The sequence below is a fragment of the Kogia breviceps genome, chromosome 20 (assembly GCF_026419965.1).
Source record: "Kogia breviceps isolate mKogBre1 chromosome 20, mKogBre1 haplotype 1, whole genome shotgun sequence".
NCBI classification, from domain to species: Eukaryota; Metazoa; Chordata; class Mammalia; order Artiodactyla; family Physeteridae; genus Kogia; species Kogia breviceps.
The window spans coordinates 19,080,910-19,104,829 of record NC_081329.1 but is presented as its reverse complement, the minus strand read 5'-3'; the positions used below and the strand labels follow the sequence as shown (position 1 = coordinate 19,104,829).

General features: G+C 43.3%; 1 protein-coding gene across 5 annotated transcripts in view; it reads right to left on the bottom strand.

Annotated features, from left to right (window-relative positions):
* DLC1 (DLC1 Rho GTPase activating protein) overlaps window positions 1-23,920 on the bottom strand; it is a 496,355-nt gene that overhangs the window by 14,513 nt on the left and 457,922 nt on the right. For 4 of the 5 annotated variants that reach the window (XM_067022638.1, XM_059049453.2, XM_067022639.1 and 1 more), the window contains 4 exons: window positions 14,866-14,937; window positions 9,677-9,758; window positions 3,377-3,440; window positions 241-1,661 (listed from right to left, as the gene is read on the bottom strand). In XM_067022638.1, coding sequence (XP_066878739.1) covers window positions 241-1,661; window positions 3,377-3,440; window positions 9,677-9,758; window positions 14,866-14,937 — 1,639 coding nt within the window. Of the gene's footprint in view, window positions 1-240; window positions 1,662-3,376; window positions 3,441-8,680; window positions 9,572-9,676; window positions 9,759-14,865; window positions 14,938-23,920 lie in introns of those variants that run through there. The other variant, XM_067022640.1, reaches the window with a different exon arrangement.

Sequence of the window (23,920 nt, the reverse complement as noted above, 5' to 3'; positions counted from 1 at the left end):
TCCGTACCATCCATCCACAGAACTTAACTTCATTCATCTTCCCAAACTGAAGCTCTGGTACCCACTGAACAGTGTTCACTCTTTTAGGGTGGTAGGATTTCCCCGTCTGTCACTTTCCTTAGCAACCTTCATGGCTACAAACGCCGGACTTATTCCCATCTCCCTACGCAAGAAGCAGAAGCAGCCTCCTTGTGACCCCTCCTCCTCAAACTGGATGGAGAAGGGAAGAAAAGCTCTTACCTGCTGGACCTAGTCAGGGAGGCCCCGACCCCGGAATCCCTCCTTTCCGAGATGTCTGAGGGCTCCTCGGCTTCGTTCAGTGAGTTGCCCGTGCTGTCCAGGTCGCTGGGGGTGGCTCGGTCATTGTCCACGTCCAGGTGTATCTGCTTGGGAGAGGACGGGCATGGAGAGACCGAGTCCAGGGCCGAGTCTGAGTCTCCCTCGTCTGAAAATTTCTCCGACCACTGGTTGACTATCCTCTGCATCCCTTTCACGTGGTAGAGGATGTCGTCCAGCTCGGGGAAGATGTCCTCGTTCTCCAGGTCGGCCAGGTCACCGGAACTGGAATAGAGGATGGAGCCGGGCACGTTGTCATAGATACTCAGGCGGCTGGTCATGGAGCTCGAGGAATTGCGTCTCTTAAGTTCCTTGGGGCTGTCGCTGCTGTTTTCCCTCCTCAGGCTGATATGGCCAGGGCCGTGGAAGCTTCCAGTCCTCCAGTTCACAGAGCTGTTATTCCCCGAGGGAGCGAAACTGCCGTTGGAGAGGGCTTTGGGGAAAGTGCCAGGCTTGTGATCTTCTGGGATGTAGAACACCGCGTCCTCCGGGTAGCTCTCGCAGTTTTTAAAGTTCTGCTCCATAACGTTGTTGAACGTGGACTGACTGAACGGATCGAAGCCCTCTAGGTACATGCCTCCCCGCTTGTTGCAGGCACTGAGGCTCCGCGTCCTGGTGACGGGGCTGGGCGTGCTGACGTTGCTGCTGGTCTCGGATTGGCTGCTGCTGCTCGTCTGCGTGGAGTTGGAGACGCTCCTCTTCCGCACCACGGGCACGTTGATGCGGTTGCCGTTGAGGGCGGAGATCTCCACGCAGTTCAGCTGCTTGAGCTTCTCCTCGTCCACCCCCTCCTGCAGGATGGGCCCGCTGATGATCAGCCCCAGCTTGGACGGCACCTTGTGCTTGCTGTGGTGGGAGCCCTTGAGCTTCAGGCTCTCCATGCGTTTCAGCAGGCTGTGCGTCTTGGACTTGGTGTTCTTCTCGTGGCCTTTCACGCTGAAGCTGAAGCTGGACAGTTCCTTGGGAGAGGGCAGGCTGCAGAAAGAGTCATCGTTGCCCACGAAGGTGCCGGAGGAGCAGACGCTGGTGACGGAGTTAGTCCGGGCCGTCGCCGCGCCCCTGAGGGGGGTCGCTTGCGTGGCGAGGCTGCTGGTGCTGCTGAGGCTGCGGACAGAAGCCACCTCCTGGCGCTCGCTGAGGTCCGTCAGCACGCTTTCACGGCTGGGGGCGTTCTTCAGGCGGGGATCGTCTGGGGACCCAGGGACGGGGTCCTGCTTTGGAGAAAAGACATCGAACTCTTCAAGCCGGGACCACCTCTTGCTGTCCCTCTGGAAAGTCCATTTGGCACTTATTGCACAAGGCTCATCCTCGTCCGAATCCTCACTCTGCAGGGACAGAATGGAACCGCTCATCCCCTGGGACTGGCAGGCCGCAGGCCGCAGTATGCGCGCCGAGGGCCAGGGGCCAGGGGCCAGGAGACTGATCCAAACGCCAGCCGTGTCACTTGCCCCGTTGCATCTTTATTTTATTATTAAAAAAAAAATAACCAAGATGTATGTGAAGAATTTAACCGGAAAAAGCCTGACCATGTGTTTCAAGCTAAATAGGAGTTATTTAATGGAAACACTGGGATCTACAGGCTGCTCTTTCATTGCTCACAGGGGAAACCTCTGAGATCTGTCAAAATTCCAGGCATGTAAAATATTTTGAACTGGAGTTAGCGATGGGTAGGACTCCCTCTGGTCTGCCTTTAAGTTTGCTGTCTGTTGATAGTATGTGTTTATATTCCCTTTTGCAATTAAAATGGTGGTTTCCAAACACTTTAAGAAGAGGGGTAACCGAAATCTCTAGCTACCCTAAAAGTACACAAGATCTCCTCTAACAGATTAGCGGAGACACAAAGCAAGGGGAGCCATCCCAGCTCTTCAGTGGGTACTTCTCAGCCTCTTACCTGTTCCTTTGCGTTCCCTCCCCCACCAACACGGGAACCAGAGTTAATGCCACAAGCGTCCTGTGACGTTTCAACCTCAGACATGCTCCAGTCTTTTAACAAGGCTTCACAAATACCCAGTCCTGACAGCACGTAACATTCACAAACACGAAGTAACATCTCCGCTGATGATGCCTGATTTACTGGTGGGACTCGGGGTTATCGTGTGACAGACTAACTGCACCAAAGCCCTTGAGGCGGGATATCAAAAGGCACAGTTCAGTGTGATGCATGTCCTTCCCACTGGTGTGGAGAATCTCCTGTGACCAGAGTTTCCCAGGACAGTGAGTGGAGAGCATTAAACGCTGACCTGCAGGCTCCTCTCCACAGCTCAGCGGGTGTGAGGTTCCAGCTCATTTGTTTAAAAGGTTTAACTCCCCCAACAAGGCAACTTGCTGTAGCTTAGGTAATTAAAATGGGTACTCTGAACAGTCAGAAATATGTTCTTTGACCAAACTTACTCCTGTTTACTCTAATTTGTGACACTCACTCCCACTACTACACCCAACTCTTCTCCTAAGATCTCGTAAGACATCCTCACATTTCATGCGCAGAAGAAAATACCATCTGAATCAGTTATGTGCCACCACTTCACTAGAATGTGTGGGATTTCCTGCCCTCCCCCTTCCTGCTCTAATTCCTTTTCTCCCTCCAAATCTCTATTATTCTTCCATATCCTACCAGCCAGCCTTCACAGCCATCCCTACAGCTTCATAACACAGTTACTGTTACATATGGGAAGACAGAGTTCCCAAGAACTTCAGCTCTAATTTCTGTAAGGAGGCAATGCAGAGTCCACCGGAATTCCTTAAGCCTCATCCCTTTAATATGTCACAGGCATTGAGCTAATGAGGCAAAAATCACCGATGATCTTTTCAGATCAAAAACAGCAGGCAAGACACAAATTATTGGCTGGCTGCAACTCTTGGTTTCAACTACATAAGGCCACACAGCTTTTGGGAAACATGATTGGATTATAACATTTAAAATGTCGATATTTTTGGACCACGGAAGTAAGAGTTTGAGAGACAAAATCTATCACAAAATTCATAACCCAGTTTTTGATCTGCCCCCTTTCCTCCCACCATGCTATACATTTTATATACTCACTCTCTTCCGATGAGGGCTAATTTCCAGCTTCATCACCGCGCATTTGTTTAAAGTATTCAGACGCCTACAGAGCAAAGAAATAACATTAGCAGAGACAGGAAACCACTGATGGGTGGATAAATATTTTTTCCAAACAGCTGACGTGTTTAATCGAGTTTCTTTGGATCCATTAATATCTATAATATAGAAGAGTACTTGAAACATCTTTAAAAAGTGAATAGTTTAAAAATATTTGTTTCACAAGTTTTCTCATTTAAATTTAATATTACTATTTTACAGTAAAATGGCACACTGTGGTGGTTCCGTCCGGTGCCTCTTATTCCTCACAGAACAAACAGCCCTCAATGAGGACAGTTATTCTTTCAACAACCCCTAGGTTGAGTCATTAGGTATCTCCAACCAGTGCCAAGAAATAAAAGGCAGTGATGTCTTCTTTCACAGAAATAGCAACATGAACAAGGAACCAAGTAGAGTTGTTGGTAAATAAAGTGTATTCTATCTCAAATCAAAATTCAAATGTAAAAATAATCTCTGACAAATAAAAACCTTAGACAGCCTGTTAAAAAATGCAGTAAGTTAAATTTGAGCCCTCTTTAACACCCAGTTCGTTTTTACAACTTCCCGTACAGGACAGGATAATGCGTGGTACAGTCGCAGCAACAGCACAAATGACTAATTTAAAAATCTGTATACTTCAGCTTCAAGGGTCAACATCTTTGAGAGTTCAAGCATAAGCACTTGAACCAGATTCTTCTTTGGAACAGGAGTCACATTTTTACTCTGAATATTTTTTACCCCTGCCAAAGAGTAATAATTTAAAATTAGGAAAGTAACTTAGCTTCACTGAAAATGAAGTACTTAAACAAAACAAAACAAAACCCACCTCACTGGTAAGTAATGAAATAGCTGAAAAAAAGAAGCCCTTTACATATGCAGGAATAAATGGCACGTGAAAGTCTGAAGGGCGGCTTTTCAAGCCCCAATTCTTTCTAACGACTTCCAGATGATCCTCACTTAGTCTTCCTCAAATGGACCTTTAACCTATCTGCTGTCTGGTACCATCAGTTTTCCAATTTTTCCTAAGATTGCAACCCTACCGATTCCACAGGACAAGCGCATTTAATTCACACAAACTCAAACCGACCATGAGCCCTCTTCAAGGCTCTATCTTTCTGATCCTGTTCTTGCAGCCTGTCTAACAACTTGGATGCAGGAGGGTAGAAAGTATTTGTGCCTGCTGATAAGACTGCCTTTGATTTCACAGATTATGTGGTAGCCTGCTTATAGGATAAACAAAGATAAACCAGAGCACCTATGTTTAGGAAAATTCTCTCTCATGATGGAAAGGGAAAGAAAACAAATAACTAAAAAAAACATCCACAGACATCAAAACAAGTGGATATAAAGCCCCTCGCTAAGGGGCATCCATTACTTAAATGACTTCTACCCACAGTGTTTTAGTTCTCAAATGTTTTTAAGATTTAAAGAATCGGGAGGGTCACAGTTAGTCTTAGGTCTGGGTTTCATTAATCAAACCTGTAATCAAATACCCACTTGACAGCATTTGGGCTGTAATGGTTGAGGGGTGTTTATAACCCAGTTTACTAGGCGTGGATGCCTGTAGGGGTGGGGGAGGGACTTGCTTCACAAGCTCCAGATTTGAGCCAAACGGAAAGGGCCAAGGAGGTCATTTTTGTAAAGGTCAGTGTTACCTTTTGCTATCCGTAGCACCAGGCTAATGGCGCTTCGAAACTGAAGCCCAGAAGTTATTCCCCGAGGTCTCCGTGGGATTCATTTGACCCCTAGGAACCTCCAGAGTGGTGGGATGTTACCGATTTAGAGATGTTACTGACACGAGGTAGTAGTTCGGCTTGCCGAGTCGGGGCTGCGTTCTAGGTCAGGCATTGTGCCTGGAGCCTCACGTGTGTTATTTCGTCTTGATCCTCACAACCACCCTATGGTAGAGATACTACTATTTATCTTCATTTTATAGACGAGGAAATGGGCGCTTGGAGTGGACACAAACCTTGTCCAAGGCCACATGACTAAACCATGGTGGCTCTGGCCCTCAGAAACAGTATCTTCTGCGTTCCTTTCCAAAATAAGTGTCAATCATGATAACACATGGCAGCAGCTTCTATGCTAAGTAAGGCTCCCTCCGGTGAGTGGCGGAACACTGGGATCTCCCGCCGTCTGTCCAGAAGCCCCGGCCTTTCCCACCCCACGGGGCCCTCGGGGCCCTCGCTGGCTCAGCTCCTCAGGAATGTGTCAGTCTTATCTGCCGGGCAACTTGTACTCTGCTCTGAGCGGGGAGGGAGCACAGGGTGAGTTCAAGAGCTTTGCTGCAGGGAGCCACAAGCGCCCTGATAAAAAGCATGGCAGGCAGGGATCTGGGCCTCAAGTATTCCAAGTGAAAACAGGGAAAGCAGAAGAGAAGTGAGAAAGGAAAAAGGAATGATTTCCCAAGTAGATCCGACAAATAAAAATTGTTCCAATCCTTAAAGACATTTTCCTGGAATTAATGCAATTGCTTTTCTTTTAAAAGGACGAAAATAGTAACATAGTTGAAAGCGACTATGTGGCCAGCTGCTTCACAGAGCTTAGGCACTTCAAGGGCTGTTTTACAGTAAAGTGCAGACTGGAGATGATACTACAGGTATCTATTTGTCATTACATGATTATCACCTTATTTGCATAATTCTTTGCTGTACTCATAGGAGTCAGTTGTAATCCCAAAGGAAGATAGCGAGATGGGATATTTTTCAGAAGCTATAAAGAGAAAGAACATTTCATAGAAGGTATTGTAAGAGTAGGACACAGTTTGCATTATCACCTGTATACGCTTCAAGACAAGCAAATTACTCCCCTCCAGTATTAATACTGAAAGTGATACTCTCAGAATCTGGGCTTTATCATCAGGGTTGGATTATACAGCAAAGCTAGCAAGACTGGGACAAAAGCCAATCTCTCCAAGGAAACAAGTACGTTTACCCCTTACAAGTGCGTGTGTAAGAACGTTGGTTAGCCATCTAAATCCAAAAAATCTAGTAGTTGCATACTTACAACTTTCGGTCATTACAAACTATTGAAGACAGTATCATTATCATTCTCAAGAAAACATTAAGCTACAAGTTTTCTGCTCTAAGTAGACTATTTTAACAGATCAGCTCCTACCAGATTTTTGACCAAAGGAGCTTTAAGATCTGCAAAAGTTATAAGTACATGAATGTTTATAATAATCATTAAGCAGAACATGGGAGTATATACTAGTGTGTACATGGGAGTACTTCATCCGTGTGTGTGCTGGGGCAGGGGAGTGGCAGGAAAGAGAAACCACGTAAGAATTATTTCGTTCAAAAACAAATCTAAAAAAGTTTTACTTAAAGTAAAAATATTAAATATTTAATAATATTTTATTAAGGTGAAACTTTGCAGCTACGTTTTTGTAACTATATTACCGTATATATTTAAAATCAACTGCTCAAAATATTTCAACAAGGCAAAAGATGGAAGTCTACAAAAAAGTCCGTCAGGGCTTCCCTGGTGGCGCAGTGGTTGAGAGTCCGCCTGCCGATGCTGGGGACGCGGGTTCGTGCCCCGGTCCGGGAAGATCCCACGTGCCGCGGAGCGGCTGGGCCCGTGAGCCGTGGCCGCTGCGCCTGCTTGTCCGGAGCCTGTGCTCCGCAACGGGAGAGGCTGCAGCAGTGAGAGGCCCGCGTACCGCAAAAAACAAAAACAAACAAACAAAAGTCCGTCTGTCTAGAAAAAAACTTGACAAATGACAAGGCAAAATTTCAAACAACACTGTAGATTCAAGATTTGCTGGCCCTTTGAATTTCATGGGCTGAGAGAGTACAAGGAAGAGGCCAGTCTAGCAGATGAGACGAACATCACATCATCAGTTAAACAAGTGTCTTCAACTACTCTGCTGACAGCTCAGGACCTGTAGTGCATTTTCAAGGAAGATGCCTGTCCCCACCTTTTTCTTCAGAACACTTGTGTAGCCCTCTTGAAGGAAAATCATTTGCCATGAGAAGTCTATTTACGCGAACACGTGGACAAGAGACCTGGGGTTTTCCATTACAAACAAGCTGATGACTGTTCCTGTGAATTCTGAGCCCAACCTCAAGCCTTTCTCCACATACTCAACTCTGGGTGTCGGTTTTAGGCCTAATAATTTTTAAAGCACTTGACATCCATTACTGCATTTCCTTCTTACACTTAACCTATGAGATATTATTCTACACGTAAGAAAAACTGAAGCCCAATCAGGATACATTTGCCGAATCCAAAGAGATCAAGGTCTAGTTGTTTTCAGGCTTTTCTTTTCGCCAAAGATCTAAGAGTATAGATTTACTCCTTTTAAAGGGAGGCAGCTTCTCCGATGGCACTAAGAGCCAGTGTAGCCAGTGTAAATCACAAAGTACGGAGGATGCCCTTATCCCCAGAAAAGGGTAACTACGTTTCAAACTGATATTTTTTTTAAAAAATAAGAAATTCAAGAATCTAATCACGATCCTTTGGGCTGCAATGCTGCAGTGATATTTTTATGACCCAGGAATTCCTAAGCTGTTGCTGCTGTTCAGAGGGCACGCTCACTAAGTAGCTTGAAATGTGTGAAATGGATGATCTGATGCAGTAACCTAGTAAATATTTCCTAGGTTACATCTTCGGAGTGACGTCATCTCCATGCGCATTATCACCAATGATGAACTGAAAAGAAATTAATTCTGCTCCACGGCTAAGCGTTCAAACATTTCAAAAATGTCTGGAGTAGTTTATATTCCAGATGCAGACTCTCTCCCTCCTAAACTGTGTTGGTGAAATTTTTTCATTCCAGATGACATAGCTATGATATTACACTCTAGGGAGCGGGGTGGTGAGTTGGAATTAAGTTTCTTCCAGAAAAAGTGTACATACCCTGGACATTTCTAAGCAACCATTCCATTGGATTTGAAAAGTGACAGCATTTCTGTGGTTAATGTGACCTTTTTTTCCTTTCTTAAGCCAGGAGAACTAGTCTATTACTCCATTCTAAACACCCTACCTATCTTCGCGTAAAACCCCTGCTTAACTTAAATGCTTCAAAAAACACTGTATTCCATAAGAGAGGCAAAAATAGTACTTTCACAAAGCTACAACTGCTTTCTTTGCCTATAAAGGGGAAATAAATCCTGGGTGCCATTCAACCTTAATGATGTTTTTCCAAGTTAAAATTAATATAGAAATTAAAAGAAAATTGTTTTAATTTTACGATCTAATCGACAAGTGAGTTTTGTCCGTGTATAATTTTTTTTCTCCAGAGTTCAGCTTTGATGGCTTATAGGTTTTGAGAAAAAATTCAAAGGACGATTAACTTAAAATGAATAACATGTCATGAAGAGTCAGAGAGGAGCACCAGTGTCCCGTCATTTTCTGCCACGTGTTTTATTACTTCCGTTTCGTTGAACCGTGCAAGCTGCTCTCCAGCCTGAGGATCCACCAGCACCACGAACGTGGGTTTCTGACAGTTTTGTTCACATTTCCCAGCAATGCTCCTCTGCTGCCTGTCTACTTCATGTTAAAGGCTGTGCCGAGTTACTTTACAGCCTCGGTTAACCCCATCGTTGGGACGGTGTGCCTGGGGAAGCTGAAGAGTTGCGGACATACTTTCCCGGAATTCAAGCAACGGCCCTCCTGCCTCTAGCCTGTCATAGCCCCTACCTTCCATCTGGCCCTCTGGGCGTCATTTCCATTCAACACAACAGCGGCTCTGACTCGGCGAGGGTACCTGGCTGGGACTGCACAGTCAGCTACACTGCCTTCACCCCCCTCTTCCAAGTTTCCAAACTGCCTGGACATTATCTGCTCCAGCAGTCGTATGAGCACATCCCAGGAGAGCGCTATTTGAATGGCAATAAATGACAGGAAGTTACTTATTCTAATCCAAAGGCCTATGATTGATAATGAAGTAAATCACTATACCCATTTACGGATCAAAACCCTGACACATTTAGAACGAAAGCAATCTCATCAGTGATAAGTACGATGTTCTTTAAAAAGAAGAGAAAGAAGGGCTTCCCTGGTGGCGCAGTGGTTGAGAGTCCGCCTGCCGATGCAGGGGACACGGGTTCGTGCCCCGGTCCGGGAAGATCTCACGTGCCGCGGAGCGGCTGGGCCCGTGAGCCATGGCCGCTGAGCCTGCGCGTCCCGAGCCTGCGCTCCGCAAAGGGAGAGGCCACAACAGTGAGAGGCCCGTGTACCACAAAAAAAAAAAAAAAAAAAAGAAGAAAAAGAAAACACTCAAACATTTCCTTTTACCTGCATAAAGCCTCAATAGCATCTCTGTCCAAAAAATCATGCTCTCTCTTGACCAAGGAAATATCAATGGGGAACAGGAGATCTATAAGAAAAATAAAAACAAATACGTTTACTGAGCATCCAAGCTCTCGCCAATCTAGCCCAGTTTAGCAGAGGGAAGGAAACGAGGTAATTTATTGAATACTTACCGTTTGCAGGACACCTCCCTCCCTATCAAGTGCTGTGGGTATGTAAAGCAGCTTAAGACAATTTCATCAGTGTCCTAAAGGAGCTTGGAATAAAGTGGTCTGCAGACTCAAATTATCTGTTGTCAGAGATGAGTGGTTCAAAACACTGTTCCACCTTTAAACACATCAGCAGGCAACAGACCTCTGCTATGTAAATTAGAATTTAAACCAGAATGAATACCAGAAGTATGTTCACGGTAATGTGGCTGTTTTTTCCCTCCCACGTGCGTCTTTGCTCACATTTGATCAGGGAAGAGGTCACAGAAAACGGGGCCAAGGAAAGATGTAGAGAACTATGGTGGTTGTCAATGGAATCCAACCATTTGCATGACATCAAAAGCTAACGAGAATTAAGGATGTGCTATTTTTAAACAAATACTAGCACTTCCATATGGCTTTTCAGAAGTTTATATAACTCCCACTAAAACAAAAGGCCAGCTCTAAAGCAGCTGTAGAACAATAGAATCCCAAATCCTTTCATCCTTGGAAGAGTTCACTACTCTAAGAACACGTAAGTTATATTAAAATCGAAAAGCAAAAAGGGGGGAAAAGGCAACTCAATGAAAGAATTCCCTTTTCTGTCCCTTGTTGATAAATACACTCCAGAAAGAGTAGGGAGGAAGAAGACCAGCAGCACCTCTGTGGAAATTTGCAACAGCTCTGGAATTGCCACTAGATAAAAGCAAGTTATCCCTCTTTGGTGTTCCAAGCACTTAGGGTAAATAATGGGCCTTCCTAGTAAAAGGCTTATAAAATATCATGAGGAAGAGTCCTGCTATGCAACTCTGTGGGTCAGGAATAGGCAAAATAAGAGCACTGCGGGACACCAAGATTAACAGAACCAAAAAATCACCCTGGCCCCCCAAATGGCTAACGCTGCATACTGAAACAGACGTGGCTATTGGTAGTTTTGGAGATGCAAGTAACTAACAATGTTCTAGTTCTGGGGTTGACTAAGGAGCACATGACTGTTCCTTATGTTTTTATGGTTTCTAACTTAGCATCACTGGTTTTACAGGATGGTATGGAGCTCTTTATTCTTGGTCATCTATTTTCCACAGACTACACTTATAAGTACCTTTTTTTTTTTTTTAAATAATGTTGAAAACTAACATAATGAGTATTGTGATCTATTCTTTTTTCTGAAGGCTAGCATTAGATTAGCAATCCTGTTCTCTCAATGGTGAGACAGGCAGACCAATGAAGTAGCTAGAGCCTAAGGATTTATGAAGAAATTCATAAAATTCAGTATCACAGGATTTATCTCGTCATTACCTTATAGACCAAGTCTCTTAGGCAAATGATTAGTGGCACCACTATAGTGGCAATAAAAGAGAAGACTTAAAGTGAATGTAAACTATTAGTAAATAGAAGCAAGCCAGACTGTAAAGCTGTTTGAAGGTTCTGGCAATTGTATTTCACTTTGAACAGAAAACCTGCACTATAAGTATTAAAGGACAGAGCTGATATTAAAAAATATATTTTTAATACTTAATAAATGTAAATCATAAAGTTCACATGCGTGTTACGTGCATCTGAGAAAGCAACTCTGTTAATTTTAGCAATTCCTAACTCAGTGTACCCAGAGCTGTATTTCCTGATGCAAATTAACTTTAAAATTCTGTTTAAAAAAAAAAATTCTAGGATAGGTAGGGACTAAATTCAAGAGAAGAGTGAAATAATTACATCTTTTTTTTTTTTTTTCTTTCAGTATTTCTCAGAGTTCTTCAGGTTAGGATTTAATCTTTCAGCTTGGGTTTAAGGGCAGGATGTTTATATTGTCAAGGACCTAAATAAAGGTAAACAGGAATCAAGGAATGAGTGGGATGGCATGTGGTGTGTGTGTACCCACCCTGCACATAGGGGTAGGACGAAGGGGAGAAATTATAAATGCTCAGAACAATGCACAGTATAACTTCAAAAGTAGGTTTATGCTTCAAAAGACTTATAAATGTCAAGGGACCCCAAAATGTAACTTGTGAAAATACAGTCTGCATTTTAGGATTTGGAAAGACGTAAGACAGAGACCGGAACTGGATCTTAGCAAATATACACATCACAAGAAAGGGCTTCTTGGCAGCAAATCAACACCAAAACTTGACATAATTGAAGGAAATTTAATTTCAAAACATGAGAACAAAAGGACAGCATGTTACTACCACTGCAAATGCAATTATCTTTCCTTATCTCCAGTAGAGCTGTGAACTGAAAATCCAACAGAATGCTGATCCACACCCCACCTCCACCAAAGCTCTGCTGAGAGACAGAGATGCTGTAAATGGCAACAGGTCCAAAATTCTCCCAAAGGAAGGATAAGCAACTCCACCATAATAAACATGCAGGTTAACCAAACACCTTAAAAGAAAAAGAAAGACGAAAGAAAAAAAGAAAAAGGAATGGAGATACTCTCTGAAATGGAGGAGGAGTAAGATATTCTACATAGTCTAACTACAAAATAATTTTAAACCCATCTTCATGGAGAAATATCATACGTTCAGTCTGGGCTACAATGAGGAAAGGCAGGCACTATAAACGAGGTAAGGAACTAAACTAGCCGAGTGAGCCAGGGAAGTAAAACGACCTCTGTGGTCTCGCCCCAGTTTGCTTCTGGGGAGCACCCCCACCCCCTCTATATCCCTGCCGACCACGCTAGCATTTCCAAGCTGAAAACCTGTATCCGTTCTTAGTACGGGTTCATGGCATTTTGCTCATGTGTTAAAGAAGGATGCTGGTGACCACCAGCTCCAACTGAGAGCCCACTGCCATTGCTACAGGAAGCAGTCTGCTTGTTATCGTGCTAGGAGGACGGAAGAGCAAAAGACACGTTTTAAAATCGCTATGTATGGTGAGAAGAGTTGAACATCCCTGGTGAAGTGACATCATTTAACCTGGATCTTTCAGCCGTTTTGTCACATCATGGCTAAATGTCTCCCAGCATCTCCTTCCTCTTAAGTGACAATAAAAAAGATGTACTCTTTAAATGTAAATTAACCAATATTACGCTTGCTTTTTGAGATTTCTGGCAATTTCTCTGAGGTATGAACTGTTTTATTTCTATAAAATATGAAGCGTCTACCACAGTGGTGGGCATCCCTGTTGGTGCAGAATCAATACTGGCTTGCTGATTAGCTGGACGGATGGATGGATGGGTGAGAGATACCAGGTGCTGTCATCTCGGTAGAGTTAAGGAAACAAAGAATGCTCAAGTTGGAAGAGGCCTTTGGAAGTCATTTATTCTCAAGGTAGGAGTCACTTCACTATCCATCCAACCTTGGCTTGAAAATCACCCATAAAATAGAGCTCACGAGTTCACAACTGTAGTTTTTTTAAATGATTTCATGTAGAGAACAAGGAGCCTCCCTTTTAAATAAACAGCCTCTTCCCCTCGCCTTGCACCGAGCACACGCTGCGTGCCCTGGGCGGCCCGAGGCTCAGGGCATGAGCCAGACTCAACGTGTTCACCATCCTCAGCCAGAGCGCTAATGAGAAAATGAAGAACTAGTAGAAAGTCACCCTAGGTCTGGATTTTTTAAAAAAAGCTCCATTTTTTCTTAATTAAAAAATCGAATAACATAGGAGAAATAATATTCATCAAATGGCAATCTATGGAAAAGTGAAAAGCCTAATGACAAAGTGGAGAAAGATATCTATGACACATGACCAACAAAGCCTTAGTATTTAGAATAAAGAGCTCTTATAAATCATCAAAAAAAGCACAATCAACTCAGGGGAAAAATGGGCAACAGATATTTCACAGAAGAGCAAACATATATGGCCAGATGACACAAAGAAATGTGCCTTATCATTAAAAATTAGGAAAATGGCAGTCAAGATCCATAAGATATCATTTTATGTCCATTTGATGGGCAAAAATTAAAGTCTCACAATATCAAGGGTTGAGAGCATGTGGAGAGACAGGATCTTTATATATTACAGGGAAGAGTGAAAAGGAAGAGTGAAAATTGGTTTTTGAAAAACTTGCATTATAAAGTTGAACATACATCTCTATCACCCAGTAATGCTACTCTTAGGCACACACGCAAGATAAATTATTTCACGTGTACCACAAGAGTGCAAGAATGCTCCCAACGGTACAGTTTATAAAAGCAAAACAAAAAACCCCCAGAATGCCCACCAATCAGAGTGTGGATATGATAAACTGTGGTGTATCCACACAGTGGAGTACTACACAGCAGGCAAAGGTGATGAACTATGAGGACACACAGTATGGAAGAATCTTAACAATAATAAATGAAAAAATTAAATCATACAAGACTACATACAGCATGGTGCCCTTTTTATAAAGATAAACAACTTTATAAAAATATTTATTTTAGGGAAATGCAAAAAAGCTATATAAAAGGAAAGCAAGGAAATGATAAACCAAGGTTTCAGGATGATGGTTACTGTGGCGAGGGGGTGGTAGAGTGATGGGAGACAGGTGGGTGTGTTATTATCAAGGTCCTAGCTGTTTCGGGTGGTTGCCACACCGTTTCCTTAATGAAATATTTAAGTAAATAATAAAATGTCTGAAAATAAATCATAGATCAGTAATAATCATGAGGGACTTCCCTGGTGGCATAGCGGTTAAAAATCCACCTACCAATGCAGGGAACACGGGTTCGAGCCCTGGTCCAAGAAGATTCCACATGCCGCAGAGCAAGCAAGCCCGTGTGTCACAACTACTGAGCCCGCGTGCTGCAACTGCTGAAGCCCACTCGCCTAGAGCCTGTGCTCCACAACAAGAGAAGCCAACCGCAATAAGAAGCCCGTGCACCGCAATGAAGAGTAGTCCCCGCTCGCCACAACTAGAGAAAGCCTGCGCACAGCAACGAAGACCCAGTGCAGCCAAAAATTTAAAAATAAAATTTAAAAAAAGTGCAAAGCTTATTAAAAAAAATTATAATCATGAAGCAAGGATATGATTTTGCCCATTAAAAAAGAATGGCATTCCCAGCTCACCTTCATACAACTGGGCGTACTGGGGGAATCCTGCCGCCCGTAGCCAATCACAAGCTTCTTTGGCTTCAATTTCTAGAATAGAACAGAGGACAGACAAACGTGTTAGTCATGTGTAACTCAGCGTACCTCTTCCTTAACAAACTCTGGTTTTGTTACATAAGCAAAAGACGACATCTGTTGAAAAGGGATGAGCAAAAAGCGAAAAAGCAAATCCACTTATTCAAATGGTTTAGATTTTTGTGCGTCTTTTCAGACTTTAAAATATACATGTAATTATCCATCTTTCCTCTAAAAAACAAAAACCAAAAATGGAGTCCCAGCAGTAAGTTACTCTGGGCTGCTTCTGTGTGCTGGTTACAAATGATTAAGAAAATAGGGCTTAATGAGAAAGTTGAAGAAGGATTAAATAATTAATTTTAGGCCTAGATGGACTAACTTGCTTTACTTTTCACGTCAATAAAAGGCCACCAAGTACATCTGACACCCTGGAAGAGCACTAAGTTGACCAAAGGGACTGAGCTTCTGCCACCCAATGGGATGCGTGTAGCTGCCCAGGGGCTGTGAAGGTGTGCCTTCAGGTGCATCAGGCAGTAAGAGAGGCCTGGGCGGTCAGGGGCCCTGGAGGGCATTAAGTCAATAAACCCCACAGTCTTGGCAGGCTGAGATGCCTAATAAAGCTCCTACTTCCCTGTGGTTAACATCTTGTAGATAGTATTGATAAACAGAAAGGCCAAGAGCAACTGACACACCAGGCATTCAAATTCACTCAAGCACTTATTTACAATCCCCTTAAAAACTGACTCACAGAGGAGGTCTGCACAGTCATTAGTTTCTCAGTTTGCCCAAAGAATATTCTTTCAACCCTCCTCCCACCTTCCTCAGACCATTAGAGTACTTAAGGTATGTAAGGCTATTCACTCATTTATAAATGTCTCAACATTGCTTAATTTATTCCAGATTCAAATCTTCATTATGCATCTCTCCTCTGAGCCAGATAGGAGGTGGACAGTCCATCATAGAGAAGTATATATATATATATATCACTTTTGTCTAGTAACTTATATATCACTTTTGTCTAGTAACTTTATAGTTTCAGAGCATTTTTAATTTTTTAAATGTTTTTAGTTTTTTAAATTAAATTTAATTTCTTTTGTGTGTGTGTGCGGTACGCAGGCCTCTCACTGCTGTGGCCTCTCCCGTTGCAGAGCACAGGTTCTGGACATGCAGGCTCAGAGGCCATGGCTCACGGGCCCAGCCGCTCCGCGGCATGTGGGATCTTCCCGGACCGGGGCACGAACCCGCGTCCCCTGCATCGGCAGGCGGACTCTCAACCACTGCGCCACCAGGAAAGCCCTCCCCAGAGCATTTTTTAAACTCTTACTTTATGAGTTCCTTGAGTCTTTAAAGAAAAGAGAATTAAGAACACTCAAATTCATTAAAGCAAGTAGGAATGTCCTTATTGAACGAACGTGCCAAAGATAAAAGTCTGCTGCTATCTTCTGATGAGTTAGTTAATACCCAAACAAAAACAATTATGGCAGCAGAGAAGCAATAAATGACACGGCCAGGTTTATTACTTTCATGAATCTTTTCAGTGTGGCGATGAAAGTAGCATCATAAAACACAAGATTCAGGACTGAATTTGGGGAAGACGGATAGAGTGCCATGAATGGGTAAGAGTCTCGATGTTTGTACTAAATCATAGAATTGTCCAATGTGAACTACCTGCGCTAAAATTTCTCCATGTATTTATAACCATACCTTGTTTCAGAAAGCAATTAAGGAAGCTTTAAATAAAATCATAAAATAAACATTTTCCAGAGAACTATATTGCTGGAAAAACATATAAAAAAAGCTCAACATTTTATTTTAAAGGATGTGGAAACTACTTTTTTCTCATCCCCATGGCCCTTGCTCAAAGATAGATATGGAAAGAAAAAAAAGCTAAGTGTTTTGCTTTTAAAAAATATTTTAAATATCTCACTTCTGACTATCTGGAGGTTATTTCCATCGAACACATTGTTAGACATCCAACAACAGATTGCTAAAAAATAAATGTATTCGCTTTCTAAATATTTTACTTAATAAGTGGTGAGTAGCTAGAAATTCTCAACGTCCACCCTTTCTGGCCTATATTCAGATATGACAACAGTGCAGATCAGTGTACATGTGCATGTGTGCGCACACACACACACACACACACCCCTACACACACACACACACACACACCCCTTAACTGGACACAATTGTCCAGCCAGTATCACCACCTATTTAGAGAATGTTCCTGATTTCTTATTAAAATGGCTTCATGCCAAGAGGCATGAAAGATATAAGGTATTATTTTTCTAAAAAAACCTTTAAATTTATATAATACTTTACAAATCACAAAGTGTTTTCACATATATTACTCACTGAAGGCCCCACGTGACTTCAGGAATATATAAATGCCTACTGCTGTGTTGTCATCCTTATTCATTTTCCACCACTACAAAAAGAAATGCCCCCAAATGACCAAAATCGATCTAAAAAGCTGTGTTCACACAGCCACTCTTCTTAGGGCCACCTGGTTAGAAAGAAATGATGTGAACAGGCCAAGGTTGGCTTCTTCAGCAGATAATTTAATGAAAGGACTACAATGGCTAAAAAGCAGCACTTCTAAGAATTACAGAGATTAGTAATTTTACCTGCCTTTTCCTTTCCCTAAAATAGATGAGAATGTCTTTCTTTCAGATATGAAACCATGGGAAACAGACAAGCCTGTATCTAGTTTACATTTAACAAAATCCATTCATGAACACTTAGGCTGCATAATAACAAATGAGAACTTAAACCCACTGTTTCTATAGAAATCAGAATTAGAAAATTGTAAAAACTGTAAAAAGCGGTCACTGATTTTTTAATAAATGACACAGTTACTGACTTCACTCCCACCCCTTTCCAGTTACCAAGTGAAAATGATAACGACCTAAGTACTGATTTTTAAAAAATCAGTATTTCCATTTTATTTAACATGAAATGAACCTATGTCTACATCCAGGTCAGGTAGGGATTTACCCCTTCTAGTTCCCTGGATCCAGGCCACAACTTTGATTCTTATCCTAACTGAAACTCCAAGCTTCCAATTCTCTCCTCTCTGAGACTCCAGCCATCAACCCTGCCTCATCAAACTTCCTGCATTACAGTTTTGATCTCGTCTCTCCTGCAGAAACTTCCCTGGAGCTCCACTGCTTAGAAAATCAAGTCTAAACATCTCCCTAGGTTTTCAAGGTTCTCCATGTGGCATCCAAACGAATCGCTCAGCTCCCTGTACTCCCTCCATACTCCAGCCAAAGTAAACTTGGTCCTTCCTCATCTCCCCACACATCCCTGGCAGGAAATTCTCTCCTGTCCCCTCATTATCCTTCAAGGCCTAGTCCAAGCGCCACCTCCTCTAGGAAGTCTTCCCAGATGCCTCCTGACAATTCTGTCAATGGCTAACTTTTCTTGAGCACTGACTGTGCACATGGCCCAGTTTAAGTACTTAAGGCATATGAATTCCCTGACTGCTCATACTGATCCTAACACGTGGGCTGCGAATATCATCCCCAAGGTAGGCAGATGAAGAAACAAGTGGAGAAACAACCAGCTCTCCTGGAAAACAAGCTTCCTTTTCATTCAAATGCCCTAGTGAACAAGAGAGCTAAGACTTGCAGAAATGAGCAACACCGGATTTTCCTGAAAAAATATGTAACTGTGAACAACATTTAAAATATTAAACAGGGCTTCCCTGGTGGCGCAGTGGTTGAGAATCCGCCTGCCGATGCAGGAGACACGGGTTCGTGCCCTGGTCCGGGAAGATCCCACATGCCGCAGAGCAACTAAGCCCGTGAGCCATGGCCGCTGAGCCTGCGCGTCCGGAGCCTGTGCTCCGCAACGGGAGAGGCCACAACAATGAGAGGCCCGCGTACCGCAAAAAAAAAAAATAAATAAATAAATAAAATAAAATATTAAACAAAACCAGGTAAACGTTGCATTACTGCTGTCACTTTAACTCCTCATGCCTGTTTTTTGGAGGCCTCTAACCAGCTCTCAGGGTGTGACTTTTCCTTCAGTGGTCCAATGAAAAACTATCAGCACGATTTTTAAAAAACATTCCTCACCAGGCAGAAGTGCCATCAGAAACTGAAAATACAGTGGAAATACAATGACACTTTTAGACTTGGGTTTTCTCTTAGCAAACAACAGACAAATGTGCGAAGGAGGAAACAGGAAATTTTTATTGGAACCACCCTTTAATAATTAGTTGTATTAGATGAATGAGGTTCGGGACACCTTTGGTGTAAGGCCTGGGAACCATGAGGCCATATGTGCATGCTTCCTGGCGTGACGGGATGACGCTATCTTCCCCTTGCCTCTCAACAGTAAGTTACACAGAAATTCCCCGATGCCCTCATCATCCCGCTGAACGCGCTGAGCCTAGCGCTCGAGCAATGGTGATCGGGCCGAAGCAGGATGTGATTACTTCCATCTTCCCTCTGCTCTACCTTCACAGTGCGAACCCTCGTGCCTGCTCCCTGCCTTCTTTGCAACGCGCTCCTGAAATCAGGGCTCAAGGCAAATGCTACATGGACTTTACCTCTTAAATAAAATTCTAAGGAATTGGAGGAATGTTAAGCAAATTCAAACATTTTCTAGATTCCTTGGATTCCCCCAACTATGGCAGACTTGTGGGCAAAGATCCACGGAAATGTCGATGTTCTTACAGCCATGGATAAGCACGTCAACTGTGTGAAGGCAGGCAGTGCTTTCGGATCTAAACCAAGATTCCTGCCCTGGTCACAAAAATTCCTTCCAATGGAAGGAGTAATCACTTCAAATGATCAGTTCTCTCGCCTCCGTTAAGGTGGCCAATTTTCCAGGACTGCCGTACAGCTGGGCGCCAACAGCCTAACTTCCCCGGGCAGGTGGGTTTCACAGGGCAGAGAAGCAAACCACAGCCTCAGACACCTGATCTCCGTGGCTCCGAGCCTTCGATCCTAGTACGCCTCACCTCGGGGAGCTTTCTCAAACCACCCACCACTATCCAGTCCCTCCCAGGTATTCTGATTTTCTCCGTCTAGGGAGGGCCCAAACAGCATCTTTTTAAAAAAGCTCCGAAGTAAATGTAAAGGTAGCCAGGATGGGGAACCACTGAACCAGACATTTCTTTGCATGCCTTTATCCCAGACTTTTCCTCCCCCAATTATCCTAACAGCCTTCCAGCTGAACTCTCTTGATAACCCTGGCTCCTCCCTGCCCCCAAGAAATCTATCCTAGTCCAGAGAGTTCCTGAGCCCTGGATTGATTTGTATGGAATACATAATTCGTCACGTCACTCCTCTGCTTAGAATTCTTCCGTGACTCTCCACTGCCTTTCACATACAATACAGTCCCGACTCCTCAGCAGACCCACAGCCGTCTTAACTCGGCCTCTGCCCGGCCGTTCCGCTCCTGGAAGGTCTCCGAATGCAAGCTCTGCTCCCGTCTTCCCGAATTCCTTGGGGTTCGCAGGATGCATATGCTCTCTTAACACTTCAAGTTCTTTATCTCTTCCTCTCTCCTGCCGCAAACAAATTCTCCCTCTGTACCCCATCAACCCCTCTCCCCCCACCTTCCTTGGTAAGGTGAGGTGCAAATACCAGAAGCTTCTTAATTCATTTGTGTATCCTGAAAGACTACTTTTTCCACACTGGAAGCACACATACATTTGTTTGAAGGAAAAGAATCCATTAAAATTTCCCTTTCTTCAAAGACAGCCTAAAAAAACTACAGCTTAAACCCCTGTCTCTTTGCAATTAATAAAAATAAATGTTCAACACATACACTGTCAAAGACTGGTTATCGGGAGTTACCTGTGTAAAGTGAATTCCTGGTTGGGCTAAGTCAGATAGCACAACGCATATATTAATATTTATTAAACTCTTCTGTTATCTAATCACAGCAAAGCTTATGACTAGCCACTAGCAACATTCCTACCCTCAGAAGCCTAAAAAAATTCTAAACATTTGCTGTGCCTATTCTGAAAGGAACAAGTTAGGAAGCTTTTGGAAGACCGGTCAATACTAATTCAGTTTCTAGGCCATTTGGCCTCACAGGAGCTGACCCCAACCCACCTTTAGATATATTCCAGTACAGCCACACATTTACGTGAAGCCAATCACCCTTCATTTCCCCCCTTAACTCAATATTTATTTATTGAACATCCACAGTCTGTGCTGCCAGCTGTGCTCAGGGACAATCAAAGGCACAGACAGGTTCCTGCCCCGAAGCTGGAAGCCAAAGGGAAAGGTAATTCACAGTTGAGGGCACGATGTCAGATGATCCTCTACTTAGGAATGAACTGGTTTCCTAAGGGCTCTTCTGAGATCCCTGTATTTAAGTCCCAAGGGACCCTGTCTGGGCAGCACCAAAGAATCCCCACTTCACAGGTGAGAGCCAGAGGTCTAACGATGGCCCACCCGTCCCAGCTCCTTCCTCTACCCCCTCTGTCACCCCATCTACCTCGGGCTAACTGATCCAGCCTTACTGATCTCACACGCCCCATGCCCCCTCTTTCCCGCTTTATTTTTTCTTCTTCCAAAACATTTATTGCGTTTATTTTGTCTCACCCCTCTGCAAACTCGCAAGAGGCCAGTTTCTTTGCCTGTTTTACTCTTTGATATACTCCAAGCACTGCCAACAGTGTAGCACACATAGTAGTTACTCGACAAATAAATATTACATAAATAAACTGCAATGTGATTTTCTTCTAGTGAAGTGGTCTTAATTTTTCAGACCAGGATCCACCATAAGAAACACGTTTTACATTGTCACCTGGTACACACAAATATGCATATGTGTATATATGCACCCATTCATGTAAACAAACACATGTGTGTATGTAAGCATATATAAAACTGAAACAAGTTTCCCCAAATAACACTTAACAATAAGTAAGTAATGCAGTCTTACGTCTTTCCATTCTATTTAAAAAAATACTATTTGTTACCTCCCAAAGCAACCCATTTGAAATACACTATTCTCACACAGCTTTTTCTTAAAGAGAAAGGAAGGAAGGAAGGAAGGAAGGAAGGAAGGAAGGAAGGAAAGAAGGAAGGAAGGGAGGGAAGGAAGAAAGGAGAGGAGAAAAAAAAGAAAAAAAGAAAACAGTAAACTAAAACACTTCTGTATAGTACAGAGGAGATTGTGATGTGACAAAGGAAAGACACGTATGAATTCAGAGGTGGGAGGCGGAGAGAGGGAGGGGGCTGCTTGGGCACTCATTTTAATGCTCAGCCTTTATTTAAGGAGGTGTTATGATCTTTTATATAAGATTGGATTGCGGGAAAGGAGATTTGGAATAAAAGAATAAGCTAAGCGGAGAGCTGGCAAAGCACAGGTGTGTGTGAAGAAATGGTACGTAGTCTCAATTTACTGTAACAGAGAACAAAGGAAGGGGAGGCATGCAGTGAGTGGAAAGCGGGTTATGCCCCAGAGCAGATATAAGCATCTCTTTAGCCTGGTTAGCCAATGAGAAACCAACACTATTTCCTCAGATGTAAAAGAGCTTTGCATCTGAGTTTCCCAAGTTCCTTCTAATAATCCATCACATAAAGGGGGCAAAGTATGACCTGTAACAGCTCAGGAAAATAGGTCCAGGAAAGAATCCATTGCTTAGTTAAGCAGCCTTAAGAAAATCATCTCTCTGGACCGGTTTCCTCATCTGTAAAATGTGGGATTGCTATAGGCTTTGTAAATTCCCTAAGTTTCTGACTCTAAGAATTCCTTTATGCCCATTTCCCTTGCTCTCTAAGACAACCTTTAAACTAGGTTTCATTTCTGTTAATTTTCCAGATTTATCATCAATTACATGGAGACATCGTTCTTCCTTCAAAAAATTAGATCAATAGTAACTACTTTGAGTTCTCCAATTTTGTAAATTTACTGGTTTATTGCTGAAGAATCTAATTTGTTTCTTAATAGATCGATTTCTTCATTTGTCCTATGAAGCCGATGTTCATATTACAGAGAACTCAAAACCCTAGATGTTTTTGCATATGTATATCTACAACCCTCAAACTAAAATTAGTCTTTATAGGAAGAGAACACTTCAACTCACAGAAAACTTTGAGTTTTACTTTGTTTATTGATCCTGTACGTTTGTGTTTCAGTTAATAGCACCATCCTGGCATCTACCTAACCAGTGAATTGGGGGCTGGAAAGCATCTTGGAACGTTTCATGTTTTCTCTTTACAAATGAGGAAGCTGGTCCAAAGTTTAGGTAATTTGCTTAAGGTCCAGAGCCACCCAGGCCTCACTCCCGTTTAGAGAACTTCCTGCACACTGCAGTCTGGCCCTAAAAGATCACCCTCACCCTCACTTTTTTTACGCGGGCCTCTCACCGTTGTGGCCTCTCCCGTTGCGGAGCACAGGCTCCGGACGCGCAGGCTCAGCGGCCATGGCTCACGGGCCCAGCCGCGGTCACGGGCCCAGCCGCGGTCACGGGCCCAGCCGCGGTCACGGGCCCAGCCGCTCCGCGGCACGTGGGATCCTCCCGGACCGGGGCACGAACCCGTGTCTCCTGCATCGGCAGGCGGATTCTCAACCGCTGTGCCACCAGGGAAGCCCCAATCACCCTCACTTTTAAATCGCTAGACTCTTTTCCAGTACAAGTAAGAACTGGGATTTTGAGGGAGTTCTCTTTTTAAGTTTTTTTCCCCCCTCCTGCTTGAGATTTGGAGGCAGATATGTTTCTTTCTAGTGAAGAACATTCCTAGAAATAACACAAAGGGGGAAAAAAGGACCTATTTCCCCCAATGATGTGATGACAACTTAATAAATGGCTCTGCTTCGAAAAACGGAAACTTTGGGACACACAAGGCAAACCTACACCTGAGGTTCTGCACAGGAGGCCACACTCTAGCAATGCAGAGTTAAATGAAATGAAATCCCCTTTGGGGATCATTTAGGTCAAGTGTTTGCAAAGCACAGTTTTTAACACACAAACCGGGAAAAAGCAAGTAGCTCATATCAAAAAATATATGCCCTTCCCTTGCAA